The sequence below is a fragment of the Ovis canadensis genome, chromosome 13 (genome assembly GCF_042477335.2).
Source record: "Ovis canadensis isolate MfBH-ARS-UI-01 breed Bighorn chromosome 13, ARS-UI_OviCan_v2, whole genome shotgun sequence".
Classification (NCBI taxonomy): domain Eukaryota; kingdom Metazoa; phylum Chordata; class Mammalia; order Artiodactyla; family Bovidae; genus Ovis; species Ovis canadensis.
Genome location: NC_091257.1, coordinates 65,808,938 through 65,829,420, shown reverse-complemented (window position 1 = coordinate 65,829,420; position 20,483 = coordinate 65,808,938). Strand labels below are relative to the sequence as shown.

Here is a 20,483-nt window from a genome sequence, read left to right as displayed (position 1 = left end):
GGCATTTTTCTCAGAGCTAGAACAAATAATTCTAGCTTTGTGTATGAAAGTACAAAAGACTGCAAATAGCCAAAATGATTTTGAGAAATAAGAACATATCTGGGGGTATTATGCTTCCTGATTTCAAACCATACTTCAAAGTGAGAGACATTAAAACAGTGTGATGGGCTTCCCTGGTAGCTCAGCTGGTAAAGAATCTGGCTTCAATCCAGGAGATCCTGGTTTGATTCCTGGGTTGGGAAGATCGCCTGGAGAAGGGATAGGCTACCCATTCCAGTATTCTTTGGCTTCCTTGGTGCCTCAGACGGTAAAGAATCCACCTGCAATGTGGGAGACCTGGGTTCAATCCCTGGATTGGGAAGATCCCCTGGAGGAGGGCATGGCAATCCACTCTAGTATTCTTTCCTGGAGAATCCCCATGGACAGAGGCGTCTGCTGCAGTACAGTCCATGGGGTCTCAAAGAGTTAGACATGACTGAGAAACTAAGGACACACAAAGCTAGAGTCATCAAAACAGTATAGTACTGGCATCAGTTCAGTTCAGTTCAGTTCAGTCACTCAGTCATGTCCGACTCTTTGCAATCCCATGAATCCCAGCACGCCAGGCCTCCCTGTTCATCACCATCTCCCAGAGTTCACTCAGACTCACGTCCATCGAGTCCGTGATGCCATCCAGCCATCTCATCCTCGGTCGTCCCCTTCTCCTCCTGCCCCCAATCCCTCCCAGCATCAGAGTTTTTTCCAATGAGTCAACTCTTCACATGAGGTGGCCAAAGTACTGGAGTTTCAGCTTTAGCATCATTCCTTCCAAAGAAATCCCAGGGCTGATCTCCTTCAGAATGGACTGGTTGGATCTCCTTGCAGTCCAAGGGACTCTCAAGGGTCTTCTCCGACACCACCGTTCAAAAGCATCAATTATTTGGCGCTCAGCCTTCTTCACAGTCCAACTCTCACATCCATACATGACTACTGGAAAAACCATCGCCTTGACTAGATGAACCTTAGTTGGCAAAGTAATGTCTCTGCTTTTGAATATGGTATCTAGGTTGGTCATAACTTTTCTTCCAAGGAGTAAGTGTCTTTTAATTTTATGGCTGCAGTCACCATCTGCAGTGATTCTGGAGCCCCCAAAAATAAAGTCTGACACTGTTTCCACTGTTTCCCCAGAGAAATAAATACAGAAAGAATGAAGGGATGGAGCCAAAGCAAAAACAATACCCAGTTGTGGATGTGACTGGTAATAGAAGCAAGATCCGATGCTGTAAAGAGCAATACTGCATAGGAACCTGGAATGTCAGGTCCATGAATCAAGGCAAATTGGAAGCAGTCAAACAGGAGATGGCAAGGGTGAATGTCGACATTCTAGGAATCAGTGAACTAAAATGGACTGGAATGGGTGAATTTAACTCAGATGACCATTATATCTGCTACTGCGGGCAGGAGTCCCTCAGAAGAAATGGAGTAGCCATCATGGTCAACAAAAGAGTCCGAAATGCAGTACTTGGATGCAATCTCAAAATGACAGTACTGGCATAAATAGGACATATAGGTCGATGGAAGAGAACAGAGAGCTCAGAAATGAATCCACATTAATTTGGTCAACTAATCTACAACAGTGGCCACAGGAATGGAAAAGGTCAGTTTTCATTCCAATCCCAAAGAAAGGTAATGCCAAAGAATGCTCAAACTATCGTACAATAACACTCATCTCATAAGCTAGTAAAGTAATGCTCAAAATTCTCCAAGACAGGCTTCAGCAATACATGAACCGTGAACTTCCAGATGTTCAAGCTGGTTTTAGAAAAGGCAGAGGAACCAGAGATCAACTTGGCGACATCCACTGGATCATCAAAAAAACAAGAGAGTTCCAGAAAAACATCTATTTCTGCTTTATTGACTATACCAAAGCCTTTGACTGTGTGGATCACAATAAACTGTGGAAAATTCTGAAAGGGATGGGAATACCAGACTACCTGACCTGCCTCTTGAGAAACCTGTATGCAGGTCAGGAAGCAACAGTTAGAAGTGGATGTGGAACAACAGACTGGTTCCAAAAAGGAAAAGGAGTTCGTCAAGGCTGTATATTGTCACCCTGCTTATTTAACTTCTATGCAGAGTACATCATGAGAAATGCTGGACTGGAAGAAGCATAAGCTGGAATCAAAATTGCTGGGAGAAATATCAGTAACCTCAGATATGCAGATGACACCACCCTTATGGCAGAAAGTGAAGAGGAACTAAAAAGCCTCTTGATGAAAGTGAAAGAGGAGAGTGAAAAAGTTGGCTTAAAGCTCAACACTCAGAAAACGAAGATCATGGCATCCAGTCCCATCACTTCATGGGAAATAGATGGGGAAACAGTGGAAACAGTGTCAGACTTTATTTTTTTGGGCTCCAAAATCACTGCAGATGGTGATTGCAGCCATGAAATAAAAAGACACTTACTCCTGGAAGAAAAGCTATGACCAACCTAGATAGCATATTGAAAAGCAGAGACATTACTTTGCCAACAAAGGTCCATCTAGTCAAGGCGATGGTTTTTCAGTGGTCGTGTATAGATGTGAGAGTTGGACTGTGAAGAAAGCTGAGCACCAAAGAATTGATGCTTCTGAACTGTGGTGTTGGAGAAGACTCTTGAGAGTCCCTTGGACTGCAAGGAGATCCAACCAGTCCATTCTGAAGGAGATCAGCCCTGGGATTTCTTTGGAAGGAATGATGCTAAAGCTGAAGCTCCAGTACTTTGGCCACCTCACGCGAAGAGTTGACTCATTGGAAAAGGCTCTGATGCTGGGAGGGATTGGGGGCAGGAGGAGAAGGGGACGACAGAGGATGAGATGGCTGGATGGCATCACGGACTCGATGGACGTGAGTCTGAGTGAACTCCGGGAGTTGGTGATGAACAGGGAGGCCTGGTGTGCTGAGATTCATGGGGTCGCAAAAAGTCGGACACAAATGAGCGACTGAACTGAACTGAACTGAATTTACAACAGAAGAGGCAGGAATATACAAAGAAGAAAAGCAACTTCTTCAGTAACTGATGTGGGGAAATCCGAATATCTGTATGCAAAAGAATCAAACTGGACTACTTTCTCATATTAAAAAAAATCCTCAAAATAGATTGAAGACTTCATGTAAGACTTGAAATCATAAAATTTCTAGAAGAAAATATAGTCAGTATACTCCCTGACGTAAGTCTTAGCAATGTTTTCTTGGCTATGTCTCCTCAAGCAAGGAGAACAAAAGTAAAAATAAACAAATTCATGTTGATGTACGGCAAAACCGATACAATATTGTAATTAACCTCCTATTAAAATAAATAAATTTATATTAAAAAAGAAAGTACATCAAACTAAAAAGCTTTTGTACAGCAAGGAAAAGTATCACATAAATAAAAAGGTCACTCATTGAATGGGAGAAGGTATATGCAAATGACATATCTGAAAAGGAGCTTGATTTCCAAAATGCACAAATAACTCTTACATTTAAACACACACACACAAATCTTCCCAAACAACTCTACTAAAAAAGGGGCAGAAGATCTAAAAAACTTTTTTTCTCAAAGCTGATGTACAGATGGCTAACAGGCACATGAAAAGATACTTTACATCACTAATCGTCAAGGAAATGCAAATCAAAACCAAAATAAGATATCTCTCTACACACTTGTCAGGATGGTTTTTGTCAAAAAGACAATAAATAACAATTGTTTGTGAGAATGTGGAGAAAAGGGAACGCTCATGCCCTGCTGATGAGAATGTAAATTGGAAAACAGTGTGGAAGTTTCCTATGCTTCCCAGGTGGCACTAGTGGTAAAGGGCCTTCCTGCCAATGCAGGAGACTTCAGAGATGCAGGTTTGATTCCTGGGTCAGGAAGATCCCCTGGAGGAGGCCACAGCAACCCACTCCTGTATTCTTGCCAGGAGAATCCCATAGACAGAGAAGCTTAGTGAGCTACAGTCCATAGGGTTGCAAAGAGTCAGACATGACTTAATCAACTTAGCCCAGTAAATGGAACTTTCTCATAAAATTAAAAATGAAACTACCATGACAGCCAGCAATGCCACTGTGGGTACTTATCTGAAGAGAATGAAAATGCAGATTTGAAAAGATACATGCACATCTATGTTCACTGCAGCATTATTTACAACAGGCAAGATATGGGCTTAATCTACCAATGGATAAAATGGTAAAGAAGATGGAATATATGCACACAATTACTCAGCCATAAAAATAGTGAAATGTTGCCATTTGCAACAACATGGATGGATCTAAAAAGAACTACGCTTTAACTTGGGACATGTGAAAACTGAAATGCAAAACAAGGAACAAACGTAAAACAAAGGGTCATAGATACCAAGAATAAATATTGGTTACCAGAAGGGAGAGGGGTGAAACAGATGAGGGAAACAGGTGAAAGAAATCAAGAGGTACAAACTTCCATTTACAAAATAAATGAGCCACAGGGATGAAATGTAGAGTGGAGAATATAGTCAGTAATAATGTTTGGGTGATAAACAAAATAAGGGGCTTCATTTATTATTTCCATCTCTCCTCATTACACTTGGAACCAATATTTTAAGGAAGTGACCACCACAAAAAATCATCTTTTATAAATAATATTGTTCTCCAATTTTGCCTTATCCTAACATATTTATAATTTTTGATCAGCAGTCTTAAACATAATAATATATATCAAGATAATATATTATGCATAAGACTATATGATTACATTGCATATCAATATGATATGTTAAGCCGATGTATTTACAGTGAAAATCAGAGACTTACAAAGCCTAAAGTTGGATAAATGCATGATTTCCATTAAAATTTTTAAAAACCAAGAATCAATAATCTCACAACTAAAACAAACGTTGGCCTGAAAACTCACATTGAATTATTCACTACAACTGGTCCCTAAACAGATGAAAGAAATGCCATTCCTGCCAAACCCCCTCATTTGTAATAAGATAGAAGTTAAACATTTTTTTCCCTTCCTATGCTATCCTTTGTGAATGGCAACTACCTTTACTTGTCACAACGAATATTTCCAGCAATATTGAGTAGAGTTGAAGTAATAAAATATAAAAAAGCATTTTACAGTTCTTAAAAAAAAGAGCCACTATTCTTTTGAAAAAATCTGACTATTACCACTATCCACAAAAATAGAGAGGAGAGATGGAGATTCATTCAATCTACTCCTTTCTCAAGTTCATTTCCTTTAAATAAATTTGCATGGTGTCCACACATATTTCTCACAAAACCGTTCTCTTATTTTATCAATTTCCAAAAGCCATCGGCACCAACAACTTTCTAGTTTTCAAATATGCTCACAGGAGGTTTTCATTTGACATGTACATAGATATGTGACTTTCAGCCTTTAGTTGTTGGGACTCATTTATAAGAAACGTGCTATTAATATTCATCTATAACATTTATAAGATAAATAGTTGAACACATGTAGGAAGACTATATGCATCTCTGTCTCACTTGCTAAGACAAGGATGTGCATCCAAGTGCAGCGATTTTCTTTTAGCATCATATTTTAGACTGAGCTATCAACCTTGTTTGGTGCAAATTATCTGCTTGAAGAAACTGTGTTGTTTTAAACATTCACAGCTTTTCCTCCTAGTATAAGACTATAATTTAAATAAAAGTACATTGTTTAAGGGGTTGCCCTAGTGGCTCAGTTGGTAAAGAATCTGCCTGTTAAATTCAGGAGACCTGGGTTTGATGCCTGGGTTGGGAAGATCCCCTGGAGAAGGAAATGGCAGTCCACTCCAGTACTCTTGCCTGGAGAAATCAGTGGGACAGGCTGCAGTTCATGGTGTTGCAGAGTCAGACATGACTGTGCTACTAACTTTCACTTTCACACCGTTTAAGGGTATTTCAGTTCTGATTATTAATCTCTAAAATCAGAGAGCTGACATCTCATTATTAGCCACTGGCTGTTTTCAAGTACAACTGTGTTTTAAGAATAGTGCATTCTGGAGCTTGCTGGCTTATCCTTCAGCACACTGCTTACAGAGAGCATAATTTCCAGCCCTTATTATCCATCTTCTTTCATCATTAGCCTTGGGGTATCTTCATGTGTAACAGTAGCAATATTGTGGAATAAAGCTAGATTTTGTTAATCAAAAGGACAGTTTTAGGTGGTAGTGTTTATATGCATAGTATGAATTCTGTCTTAAAGAATATTATTAAGTGAATGGAGAGATGGGCTAGTCAATAAATGATGGTGAGACAATTGGTTAGTTATTTTAAAATTAAATTAATTCCTACCTAAGGAATTATATATAAAAGGCAATGGCAACCCACTCCACTACTCTTGCCTGGCAAATCCCATGGATGGAGGAGCCTGGTAGGCTGCAGTCCATGGGGTCGCTAGGAGTCAGACATGACTGAGCGACTTCACTTTCACTTTTCACTTTCATGCATTGGAGAAGGAAATGGCAACCCACTCCAGTGTTCTTACCTGGAGAATCCCAGGGATGGGGGAGCCTGGTTGGCTGTGGTCTCTAGGGTCGCACAGAGTCGGACACGACTGAAGTGACTTAGCAGTAGCAGCATGTTAAAATAGTGCTCAAAATTCTCAAAGCCAGGCTTCAGCAATACATGAACCGTGAACTTCCAGATGTTCAAGCTGGTTTCAGAAAAGGCAGAGGAACCAGAGATCAAATTGGCAACATCCACTGGATCATGGAAAAAGCAAGAGAGTTCCAGAAAAACATCTATTTCTGCTTTATTGACTATACCAAAGCCTTTGACTGTGTGGATCACAATAAACTGTGGAAAATTCTGAAAGGGATGGGAATACCAGACCACCTGACCTGCCTCTTGAGAAACCTGTATGCAGGTCAGGAAGCAACAGTTAGAACTGGCTGTGGAACAACAGACAGGTTCCAAAAAGGAAAAGGAGTACGTCAAGGCTATATATTGTCACCCTGCTTATTTAACTTATACATAGAGTAGATCATGAGAAACGCTGGGCTGGAGGAAGCACAAGCTAGAATCAAGATTGCCGGAAGAAATATCAATAACCTCAGATATGCAGATGACACCACCCTTATGGCAGAAAGTGAAGAGGAGCTCAAAAGCCTCTTGATGAAAGTGAAAGAGGAGAGTGAAAAAGTTGGCTTAAAGCTCAACATTCAGTAAACGAAGATCATGGCATCCAGTCCCATCACTTCATGGCAAATAGATGGGGAAACAGTGGAAACAGTGTCAGACTTTATTTTGGGGGGGGGGCTAAATCACTGCAGATGGTGATTGCAGCCATGAAATTAAAAGATGCTTAGTCCTTGGAAGAAAAGCTATGACCAACCTAGACAGCATATTAAAAAGCAGAGACATTACTTTGCCAACAAAGGTCTGTCTAGTCAAGTCTATGGTTTTTCAGTGGTTATGTATGGATGTGAGAGTTGGACTGTGAAGAAAGCTGAGTGCTGAAGAATTGATGCTTTTGAACTGTGGTGTTGGAGAAGACTCTTAAGAGTCCCTTGGACTTCAAGGAGATCCAACCAGTCCATCCTAAAGGAGATCAGTCCTGGGTGTTCATTGGAAGGACTGATGCTGAAGCTGAAACTCCAATACTTTGGCCACCTCATGCAAAGAGTTGACTCATTGGAAAAGGCCCTGATGCTGGGAGGGATTGGGGGCAGGAGGAGAAGGGGACAACAGAGGATGAGATGGTTGGATGGCATCACCGACTAGATGGACATGAATTTGGTTCAACTCTGGGAGTCAGTGATGGACAGGGAGGCCTGGTGTGCTGCGATTCATGGGGTCGCAAAGAGTCGGACATGACTGAGCGACTGAACTAAACTGATAAGTTATATAATATAATAAATACCGAACTGAAGCCATAGTAAGCATTTGTGAACTTCGGGGATAAATCTATGTATAATTCAATGCTAATTCTAACAACATAAAGCTCTTTGATTAAATTAAAGGGTTGGGGAATTTAGAGGGGAAGGCATGTAACCCAGGGTGGGTTAGCAACCAACTAAGACCTGTGGGTAACTGAAGCATGCACCTCATAGAACTATGAGTGTGCAACTCATAGAACACACATCTATGAGTTAAATGCCAGAGGATTGAGGGATTTGGTATTCATGTACCAACTCCTTTGCTACAGTCCATGGGTTCACAATTTAAGCCCTCCAGGGGGCATTGATTCCAAAGTGCTTTAGCATGACATGTGGATGGAGCAGCAGATTCCAAGTTCAGTACCTCCTATAGGTATTGGCAGCTGAAATTCAGCTGCTGGGCACAGGTGAGTAACTTTAAGTGGGGCCTCCCAAATTGAAAAATAGATCTGACTCATGTCAAAGCCATTGGTTTCTGAATCATGTCTTACTAATACAAATCTTCCCCAGGTGTTTTTTCCATGACTGAATGAAATTTTAGATTGAAATCGCAAGGTCTTTAGGACTGGCACTTCCCTGCATCTTCTCCAGAGGAAGATAAGACTCTAAGAATCAGCTGTAAATTTGGCCTTAATGTTTCTTGTTAAAGCCAAAAGTTTATAATCAGCCAGGTTTATTGTTGTGTAGACACCCTACATTTACTGGATGTGCTAGGAACTGTTGACCGCCTTGACCAAGCACAATAATGATATGCGTGAGCTGTCTCAGTCAGAGGTCCTGATAAGGAAAATGGTGCTGTTTCAGAAAACCAACCTGGAGAATCTACAAGGGGCCAACAAGAAGGAGGAGATGCCCATCCATAATATGTCCTGCCAAACTCCCAGAAACCTTGCTGGAATTCAGATCTGCAAGTACAGAAGGAAGTACCCTTGTTGTTGTTCAGTTGTGTCTGATTCCTTGTGACTGCAAAGAGTAGTCTGTAGCCTGTACAGCTGTAGCCTGCCAGCTTCTTCTGTCCAAAGAGTTCTCCAGGCAAGAATTTTGGAATGGGTTGCCATTTCCTTCTCCAGGGATCTACCCAACTCAGGGATCAAACCTGTGTCTCCTTCAAGTCTCATGCATTGCAAGCAGATTCTTTACCACTGAGCCACCTGGGAAAGCCATCCTTCCATCCTGGAAGGATCCTGAGTCAGACCAAATAAGGGTACAAGCAAAAGCCAGAGACTGTCTGGAAAGCTAACTCCATTACCATTAAACCTGAGACTGTAAACCACATAGCAGAGCAGTTCTCCTGTTCCCTTACGCTGCTGCTCTCTGCTCAGGCACCCCTTACCAATAAAGTCTTTTGCTTTGTCAGTACACGTGTCTCTTTAGACAATTCATTTCTGAGTGTTACACAACAGCCCACTCTCAGGCCCTGGAAGGAGTCCCCATTCTGGTAACATATGCCGCATTCATTTCATAAGCTCTTTTTTGTGTATGTGCATGATCCAAATATGGAATGAAATGAGTGTGCAGCAAATTCTGGGTACCAGTTAAACAGCAAAGACACATGCAGTGGGGAAGAAACAGCCTTTGGCAGAATTGAGCCAAGAGCGGCCTTAGGCAAGTACTGCTCCAGGTGCTTAATTTTTACTCATTCTCCTGCCTTTTTAATGTAACAGACACCTAATCCCCTCTTGCTGTCCCCTCACCCAATTTCTTGAGGCTTAGAGGTACTACCTGCTCTTTGGCAGACAGCTGCAAATAAAATTTCAAAGTCTAAGCATGTGTTTGCTCACTTAATTAATGTAAGCAACAGAGAACTAAATCTGAACTTTGGAAAAACTCTGTTAATAAATAACTAATAACAGAATTGTCAGAATGTAGAAAGCAACACAGGGGGAAAAACATCCCAGGGTTTGTAATAGCACAGGAAAATGTTCTCTCGGCTTGTTTGCATCAGTGATTATGAACAACATGCTAAATCTGTACTTCAGAAGTCTATATATGACTATTATAAATCTGGGGCAAATGATGAGGAAACCTTGGCTGATAATATTGCAGCATTTTCCAGGTAAGAATATTTTTAAAATCATGTTTTAAAATTATACAAAGATATTCTATCAAAGCACAATATTTCGGTTTTAATAATGATGGTATGGACTTACTTGTTTAGATATTATGTTTAGTAGAGAGGGGAAATTCATGGGGCTGTGAGAAATATTAGGCTTTAAACTTGCTTGGAAAATAGCTAACCCTAAATTTCCTCACTTGGAATTATGTGGATAATTCATTTAACTGTGTATAAAAATGGTGATAAATTCTGATGATTCCATTCTCTTTTTCTCCGACAGTCTAATTTATGGTGTAGGAAACTGTTAGTATTAAACAGGAGACAACTGTCTTATCTGGACAAACCAGATCAGATGGTTGCCTCAAATGTTCCCATCATGCTGGTTTTCCATTATCATTCATTTTGATTACTGTTTTCTGAATTTTTACTTTAGATTCAAGTTTGTCTATATGGCATTAATCTTTCACTTTGTGGTTTCTTTTCTCCTCCAAAGAGCTTCATCTCTCTTCCCAAATTAGTTTTCCACTGACTTTCATATTTCAAAGCCCAAGATGGTGGATGTCACAGCTTATGCAGTTAGGAAATGGTTTATTTGCTGGAGCAGGGGAGGGGAGTCCTCAGTACACTACAGTCTATGAGGCTCATGCATCTTTAGAGAAGCCAGTAAATGTGGGCAATCATGGATGCTGATAAACAAAAAAGGCAAAAAGTGTCCAGGTGAAAGAACCTGCCTTTATTTCTGATTTCTGCTTTAGCCTAGAGCAAAGTCACTCAAGCTCATTTTTCTATGTGTTTGTTAGGAGAAATGAAATCATTCTAACCACAGTGGTTCCCAGCAAACAGCACCAAATCACCTACGAATCAGTGTAGGAGCCTGAGAGTGGGGTGAAAGGCAGGGGAGGCTTCCCCAAACTCCTTCAAGCCTTGACTTTGTCTCAGATCTTTCCTGGGACACAAATGAGATTTACTAAATGCTAGGGAGCCATGGCAAGGGAAAAGTTGGCAAAGAGTGGGGCTGCTTAAACTTCTGATGATTTTATCCAACTGCTATGGGGTATTTCAGGTCCTTCAATGTTTTCTGCTCTCAGAAGTTGCCTCTACTTGGGCTCATCTCAGCTCTGTTCACAAGTGATGTGGTTTGCCTTTTAGTAGTTTCCTGAAAGCAACACTTAAACCCAAATAGGTAATTTTAACCAAGGAAATCTCAGGGCCTTGGGAGGATAATGGAGTTGGTGTCCATCTGCATTCCTCAAGGCACAATGCTCAAGGGACCACCTAGTCCATTTTTGCACAGCCTTCCTCACCCTTTAAGGAGTGCTGGTTGGTTAATTACCTCACACATTAAGTATCTCAGTGGGTTTGATTCGATACATATTGAGGATAGAGTGAGCCAGGTGAAGAAAGTTCTTGTCCAGTGGAGCTTACATTTCAAGGGATGCACATTGACCTTTGGCCTCCATAATGCTGGTGGTTGAACTGTTGAAAAATGGACCCAAATCAATTGGCCCAATGGACATTTTCAAGATGGAGCAAAGGGCTGTAGCAAACCAGACACCTCTTCAACCCTTGAAATTCTAGAAAACTTGTGAGACACAGAAGACTGTGGTGACTTCTGTGTGGCCTGGAAAAGCACCTCACAAATTCTGTGAATTACACAGGTATCCCCAGCAGTGGGTATTCCCAGCCTACTCAGCCTAAGTATTGAGTGAGTAACTTAGGGACAGAACACAGACAATGAGAAGGAGTTTTAAATGCCACCTTTTCTATGAACCTTGATCATTCTCTTTTGTTCAGCTTTAAAGGAGGGTAAAATATACTAATAGACTTTTGGTATGTTCTGGAGGATAGGGGATTATTATCAACCACCTGAGGAGTTTTTATTACAACACACATTGCCTGTCTAGCATCTCCAATCCTTTTTTGTTGTGTAACTTGCTGGATGAACTTTCAGTTCTTACCCTGTATCATAAAGCTGATCACGTGGAGGTAAAATAGATGTTCTGCCAGGTGGTGGCTTTGGCTTGATGGGATGAAGGCAATCAATCTGAAAGCTCTCATTCTAATCCAAATGAAGATGAGAAACCAAGCAAACCTCAGATAACCCGCTGTGACACACGACAGAGTATTTTAAAGACAGTTGTGAAATTGATACCCTCCCTAGCCCAGGGGTATAGCAAAAGGTGTGAATGTACAGTGACACCTTTTATCTCTGCACCCAGCTCTGAAAACCACCTTTTGAGGTTCTGGGGACACAGACCAGTTAGGTGACAAAGCAGTTGCTTGGAGATATTTTTGGGTAAGACCTGAGGCTGTAATAACATTGTGTCTGCTTCTCCCCACCCCGCCCCCCAAAAAGGACAAATAAAGTCAAATAGAACTACCCAAAGAACAGAGCTTCCTATTGCAATTATGACAGGAACGATGAAAAATGTCAGCTTGTTAGATTTCATGTGGCCTGAAAGTTTGGAGTTAATTTTCAAAAGAATAGTTCTTAGATTCTCTTACACATTAACCAGGGTTATAATGTGAGAAACGCATCATCTTTCTCAACCATGGTCTGTACACATTTTGTGGCTTCTTGTGAAATTATCTGGTGGAATATGATTCTCCGATTTGGGTGTTTATAAGTCATGTGATATTAGTAAAGGAAGCTCATTGTCCCTAATGCACTTAGTGACACTGAAAATCCACTGCATGGATTTTCTCAAATAAGAGGTGGCAAAAGTGACATCATTCCCTCTCTTAAGTATTTGAAAAGCAATATACATTCACCAGGGGCATTGTTAGTGTTCTCATAGGTGTAAATGTCACAGAATCATTCAGCTACTTGGCACCACAGGTAAGGAAGCTGATTTTTCTCTTGCATTATAAAAAGCAGTTAATTGTCTCATTTTTTGAAAAGTCACATGGCAAGAGATCTCATATCAGCTCCATCACCTTCTCATCCTTCTCTCCCTCTTCATCATTTCTTCTCCCTCCTCTTCTCTTCATCTCCCTCCCTCTCCCCTGGAAATCTCTCACTCACCCCACTTTGGACCTCAAAGCTGTGGTTTTTTAATCCAGACATGTGTGACAAACTACAAACACAAGCACACACACACACACACACACACACGCATATTTCAGGAGATTCACAGGCCTTCTGAAACTTATCTACACATGGAGGCACTCCGAAAATGGCTTGAATGTTTAAATATAGTATTTACCCGGCTGTGTTTTCTTCTGACTTAAATTCCTTCTTCCTTTACCAAGTGTCTCAGAAGTATCAATATTCCAGTTAAATGTTTTAAAGATCTCTCAATATTGAGAAATAAATGGTAACAAATAAGATTTTAAAACGTGTAGTATATTTTATGTATACATATACACAATTTATGTATGTATATATATGTCATGCATTTTTAATGCTTAGAATAAGTAATTCATGTGGAGAAAGTAAGATGCAATATGATCATCATTTTTATTGCTTAGTTGCTAAGTTGTGTTGCACTCTTTTGTGACTCCATGGACTTTAGCCCACTAGGCGCCTCTGTCCATGGAATTTTCCAAGGAAGAATATTGGAGTGGGTTGCCATTTCCTCCTCCAGGGGATCTTTCTGACCCAAGGATTGAATCCAAGTCTCCTGCACTGGCAGGCAAATTCTTTTCCACCGAACCATTTGGGAAGACATGATTATCTTACAATACTTGTAAATCATTAATTCACTGTGTTGAGTTGGTGGGATTCAGTAACAGCACAGAACTTCAAAGCTGGGTGATGAGTGGGTTTCTTCCTTCATCAACGTACTTCCTCTTGGGGACCCGATTTATGATAACATAAAATTGAGGCCCTTGTTGGATGTTAAAATGATTTCCACTTTTGCACCACTTCATTTAAGAAACCTTTGAAAAATGCTTATTATTTAGCTGGTTCAATTGTTTTGTCAATCTTCATGTTTTTTTTTTTTCCAAAGTGGAAGTCCCATAAAAGCAGAGTCTAAGGTTGTAGTAAGCTAGTTTTATGTAAGACTGTGAAAAAATAACTTAAATTGGGGATGAGATTGGGTGGGGCTTGCAGAACTATTGGAATTACCTGACAAGGTTAAGTTGTAATCGCTCTTTGGAACATTTCAAAATGTGAAGGACTTTTTAGAAAGCATACATTTTCCACGCCATTGATCTCATCTAATTTGGTCTAGGAATTGCATTTTGTGCTGTTGGTTGATGCCTCTGTAATGTCATCCTCAGGGCAGGAAATTATATGTGTGGGGAGCAAGAACACAGTTATTAAAGTGACTTTGCCACCTTGTGGACAAGCATGAAATTGCTGCCTGTAGAGGAAAGGGTTGAGCCTTGCCTGATTCAAGGGGAACGGGATATCTGAAAATGTTCCTTCTGACACACAAACACACACACAGCTAATGCCCTGCAGCTCTGTGTGTGCTCTTCATAAAAGCTTCCATTGTTTTCTCAGCTTTAAGTAAATATTAATGCCTTCCAAGGCCAGCATGCCAACGGCTGCTATTAAATCTTTTTCTCTCATTCTAATAATACACTTAGAGATGACTGGTAGTAAAAATTCTCTTCAAGGTTTCTGCATCTCCCCATTCTGAATGGAGATCAAAGAATCATGCTGTGAGGGTCAGTTGGGAAGAAAAGACTTCCAGCAGCAGAGCATGTGGTGTGACAGAAAATCAAGACAATTATGTTGTTCAAAGGAATTGCAGAGAAATCACCGTTAAACTTCTTTATTATGTTTTGCAGGGGTTGGATGTTTTTACTTTATTATGTGAGGAAGGATTATATTACAGACCCTTAGCTATTCCTCAAAGCAACATTAAGGCAGAATTTCTTCTTCCGCTGGAGGAAGTAGGCTTCAATTAAGTCTTGGGAGGTTCCATTTATTTTGGTGACTCTGTTACTAAATCACACTTCACTGTATTAATGAAAAATCTTGATCTATCTGGAAGCAGAATTAAATCTAAGTCCTGAAAGGGGAGTGCTAGTTAGATATATATGCATGTGTACTCAGAGGTTTATTGCCTAAGTGCTCATGAGAAACTGGGGCTATATTTTCTTTAGTTTTAATCAATTACTAATGAGGAGAAAATAATCCTGAACAAATAGGAGGTATAAATTTTGCAGAAAGAAAAGAGAACTAGTTTTCCTGTAAATTTTACTAGTTTGTTTCTTGGTTTGTTAGTAACTTGTATTGCTGCACAAAAGAACTGCAGAAAAAAATAATTTAAGATAATGGTCAGGGGTCAAAAATTCTTTGTCAAAAATTCCAGTCTCTGCCAAACACAATTTTTGGGGAAAATGCTCAATTAAACTAAAAAAAAAAAGCCCACCTTCCCTTATCGTCATACTTCAATGGATACAGAATTCAGATCAAGGATTTTGAAGAAACCACATCATAATTTAAAAAGGTATTGCCTGAAGCTACTGTCTGTAAGAAAAAAGAACAGTTGACGTAGACAAAAGATATCTTCTTAAATTCTAATCTAATCCCTATCCATTCTATACTGTCTTCAAAATGGCTCGGAAGAAGTGAAATGAAAGCTATGTTCACACAGAAACCTTTCAGTGAATGCTTGCTGCTGCTGCTGCTAAGTCGCTTCAGTTGTGTCCGACTCTCAGCGACCCCGTGGACGGCAGCCTACCAGGCTCCTCTGTCCATGGGATTTTCCAGGCAAGAGTACTGGAGTGCTTATGGTGGCATTATTTATTATCATCCCAAGTTGAAAGATTCCAAATATTCTTATCTTGAGAATGGATAAACTGTGCTACACTTTTACAATGGAATACTCACCATCAACTGAAAAGGACAATTATTGATGCTTGCAGCAATATGGATGAATCTCAAAAGTATTAGGCTAAGTTAAAGAAAAATGAAAGTGAAAGTCACTGTCTTGTCTGACTCTTTGCCACCCCATGGACTGTATAGTCCATGGAATTCTCCAGGCCAGAATACTGGAATGGGTAGCCATTCCCTTCTCCAGGGGGATCTTCCCAACCTAGGAACTGAACCCAGGTCTCCCAGCTGAGCCACATCCCAAGCCTGACTCAAAATGCCATATACTAGAGTTGACTTTTGAATGTGGATTTGAACTTAGCAAGTGCACATATACGTGGATTTTTTTTTTTTTAACACTGACAATGTAGTACATGATCTACAGTTGCTTGAATCTGTGGATGTGAAACCAGAGATCTAGAGGATTCAACTGTAAAGTTATACACAGATTTTCCACTGTGCAAAGGACTGACCCACCCCACTACCCCTGCCTTGTTCAAGGATCAGTTATATATAGTTTCAGGACTAACTATATATGATTCCATTTTTATGATATTCTTGCAAAGTAAAATATAGGAACAACAACAACAAAATGATCAGAGGATGTTAGGGGATTTGTTGAGGGAGAGTTTCACTGCAAAAGGAAATGGGGCAATTCTTCAGGATGGTGGAACTCTTCTAGATCTTGATTGTCTGGATATCCAAATGCGTTTCTCAAAGAGCAAAAGGCTGTAGACTCAAATGGATGATGTCTATGGTTTGTTAATTGTTCTTGACTAAGAACAATAACTTGAGAAGTTTATTGTTAATCTTATTGATAACTTTCCATCTTAACAAGCATTAAAATTTCCTAATTTCCTTGAGCTTTGTGAAGTAATTTGCTTGCTGGGAAAAATACAAGAATATCTTCTTTTTCTGACTCAAACACTTGAAATTCTAAAACATTTTTTCCACCCTTCCCCAAATTCTAGGTGGAAGCTATATCCAAGGATGCTCCGGAACGTTGCTGAAATAGACCTGTCGACTTCTGTTTTAGGGCAAAAAGTCAGTATGCCTATCTGCGTTGGGGCCACTGCCATGCAGTGCATGGCTCACGTGGATGGGGAGCTTGCAACGGTGCGAGGTAGGAAGAAGGTTCTCACTTAAAGGACAGAAACAAACTAACATTTAGTGACTGTCTTCTCTGTATGCATCAAGCAAACACTTCCCTGGATGTTTTTATACTCACAATAGTTAAGCTGATTGACTGACATATAAATGCTTGTTCTTGCATGTCCTTCTCTTCTACCTTCTGGATGTATTACTTTAGCAAGATACTCTTTGTGCTTCAGTTTTATTAGCTTTAAAGTGGGGATAAAAATAACACCTACCTCCCTGGATTACTGTAAGGATTAACTGAGTTTTCACATACAAAGTACTGGTACCTGGCATGGAATAGTGGCTCACTGACTTTTATTCATATTATGAGTATTAATATCAACATCTCAAAAAATTGAGCTCTGAGAAAGGGACTCACCCATGGTGACACATAGGCAGTACAGAGATGGACTCAACTTCACATCTACCTGATTTTCAAAGCTCTTTTTGCTTCGCCTAAACCCACATGATTCTCACTGTAAAACAGCAAATACTGTGATTGGTTGGTTGTGTTTTCTGCCATAGTTTGTTTATGGATGGGTTATATTCCCCAAAACTGAGTGTTTTCAACTGCTTTGGGAGGGAATAATGAGAAATTCAAATATGAAAGCAGAAATTCCTAATTATTGGTAATTTGTCAACTTCCCAGTCTGCTAGCAACTATGGATATTTGAAAAGGTATGTGCAGTGATAAATCTCCCCACATTCTGCTTCAGAGCATGTATGAAAGTTGGTAACAAATTTTATCTGATTTTTTTTTAGGCTAAAGAAGGCATGTAGGAGAAGGAAATGGCAACCCACTCCAATATTCTTGCCTGGAGAATCCCATGGGCAGAGGAGCCTGGCAGGCTACAGTCCATGGGGTTGCAAGGGTCAGACACGACTTGGTGACTAAACCAAGGAAGGCAGGAAATTCAGGACCAAAGAGCAGGAACTAAATACTCTTAAAAGCATTTTAATTCTAAGAATTAAGGAGCTTGTGAATTCACTTTCCTCCTTGAAATGTCTTCCACAAACTACTGCTTTGAGTATCAGCCTGACACAGTGATATTGTGCTGGAAAGATTTAGGTCTTTAATTTTGGGACTACAGAGACAAGTGACCCTTGGAGCCCCAACCATTTGTCTACAGTAATCCTGAAATATGGAGAGAGAGAAGGGAAAAAAAGGAGAAATGGTATTGGTCTACTTAAAATTTGGATAAGAGAGAACTTCTCAAACATGTTATAGATCACAAACAGTAAAACAAAAGCAAAAGAATCAACATACACACAAAAATGGAAATTTTCACACTCTCAAATTTCTGTAAAAGATTAAAACAAATGGTTAACAAAAATGAATGAAAAAATATGAGACTGCAAAAGGTTAATGTCCTTCCTATGTAAAGAGCTTTATGTTTGAATAATAAAATAACATATAACCCCCAAATGGAGGAAAAGATGTAAATGAAAAAATTAAAATAGGACATTCACAAATGGAGACATAAAAATGGCCAATAAACATATTAAATATATAAAAATTTTTATCATATCCATAATTATCAAATAAATATAAATTATAATATTTTGTTTTCTGAATATCATATTCTTTTAAGATTAGACAGTGGCATGAGGTTATGTGCATGTTGAAACTGTGCATTTTTAAGAGAAACCTATATGCAGGTCAGGAAGCAACAGTTAAAACTGGACATGGAACAACAGACTGGTTCCAAATAGGAAAAGGAGTACGGCAAGGCTGTATATTGTCACTCTGCTTATTTAACTTATATGCAGAGTACATCTTGAGAAACGCTGGGCTGGAAGAAGCACAAGCTGGAATCAAGATTGCCGGGAGAAATATCAATAACCTCAGATATGCAGATGACACAACCCTTATGGCAGAAAGTGAAGAGGAACTAAAAAGCCTCTTGATGAAAGAGAAAGTGGAGAGTGAAAAAGTTGGTTTAAAGCTCAACATTCAGAAAACTAAGATCATGGCATCTGGTCCCATCACTTCATGGGAAATAGATGGCGAAACAGTGGAAACAGTGTCAGACTTTATTTTTTTGGGCTCCAAAATCACTGCAGATGGTGACTGCAGCCATGAAATTAAAAGATGCTTACTCCTTGGAAGAAAAGTTATGACCAACCTAGACAGTATATTAAAGAGCAGAAACATTACTTTGTCAACAAAGGCCCGTCTAGTCAAGGCTATGGTTTTTCCAGTGGTCATGTATGGATGTGAGAGTTGGACTGTGAAGAAAGCTGAGCACTGAAGAATTGATGCTTTTGAACTGTGGTGTTGGAGAAGAGTCTTGAGAGTCACTTGGACTGCAAGGAGATCCAACCAGTCCATCCTAAAGGAGATCAGTCCTGGGTGTTCATTGGAAGGACTGATGCCGAAGCTGAAACTCCAATACTTTGGCCACCTCATGCAAAGAGTTGACTCGTTGGAAAAGGCTCTGATGCTGGGAGGGATTGGGGGCAGGAGGAGAAGGGGAAGACAGAGGATGAGATGGTTGGATGGCATCACCGACTCGATGGACATGAGTTTGAGTAAACTCCAGGAGTTGGTGATGGCCAAGGATGCCTGGCATGCTGCGATCATGAAGTTGCAAAGAGTCAGACATGACTGAGTGACTGAACTGAACTTATTAGGAGTATAAAGTGGAATAATCTTTCTAGAAAATAGTTTGGCATTGTTTATCAAAGCTTTAAAAATACCAGTTCCATGTGGTGCTATAAAATTCCTCTAGGAATTCCAAGGAAATAATTATAATTTGAGGAATGACATTTTTTCAGAAATTTTTATGCCTGTTATTATTATTTTTTAAGTATTTGCCTATTTGGCAGTGTCAGGTCTTAGTTAAGGCATGAGGGATCTTTTGATGCAATGCAGATTTGCAATGAAATTTCAATGTGGGGTCTAATTCCCTTACCAAGGATGAAAACCAGGCCCCCTGCATTGGAAGTGTGGAATCTTGGCCACTGGACCACAAAGGAAGTCCCATTTCTGTTATTTTTAATAAGAAAAAAGTTAGGAAAATAACTCAAATGTCCCAGAATTAGAGATTGGTTGCCAAAAAAATAGGATGCATAAAAAATGGGGTAAACATTAAAAATTATATGAAAGGAAGGGTTGACCGGCATAGAAATATGTTACAATATAAGAATTTTTAAAAAGCAGGTATAAACAATATTAAGGTCCTAGAATATATTCATTTTTGAGGACCAAGAATGTAGACCACATTTTACAAAATTTTATTTGTGGGTTATGGATATTCTGACTATAGTTATCAGATGTGACTCTATAACCTTCTTATTTTTGGTCTACATGTATAGAATTTTCTTTGAATTAGAAAAGTGCAATAAAAGCTAAATTTAAAATAGAGAAAACTGGAAAAGGAACCATGGAGAGAATGGATGAGAATGGAAGGAAGTGAAGAAGGTAATAAGCAAAGCTTACTGAATTGATAAAACACCCTGAGGCTGCAAATTATTTTTACATAAGTCACTATATCTGCTATTTGACAGGTGTCACTGTCCTGGATAGGTGAAGAGTTGGTTCCATACAGAGCAAGTTTTCATAGTTAGTGATTAATATGACTTATTCTCCAACTCACTTCTGATGATTCCAAGGTCACTACTCCTTTTTACTGGGAGTAAGGTGGGAAGA

General features: G+C 39.7%; 1 protein-coding gene across 1 annotated transcript in view; it reads left to right on the top strand.

Annotated features, from left to right (window-relative positions):
• The first annotated feature begins 9,640 nt into the window (after positions 1 to 9,640).
• The window catches only part of HAO1 (hydroxyacid oxidase 1), a 63,147-nt gene continuing 52,304 nt past the window's right edge, over positions 9,641 to 20,483 (top strand). Inside the window, exons 1-2 of the mRNA XM_069548044.1 lie at positions 9,641 to 9,921; positions 16,666 to 16,817. Coding sequence (XP_069404145.1) covers positions 9,785 to 9,921; positions 16,666 to 16,817 — 289 coding nt within the window. The 5' untranslated portion in view covers positions 9,641 to 9,784. The remainder of the gene's footprint in view (positions 9,922 to 16,665; positions 16,818 to 20,483) is intronic.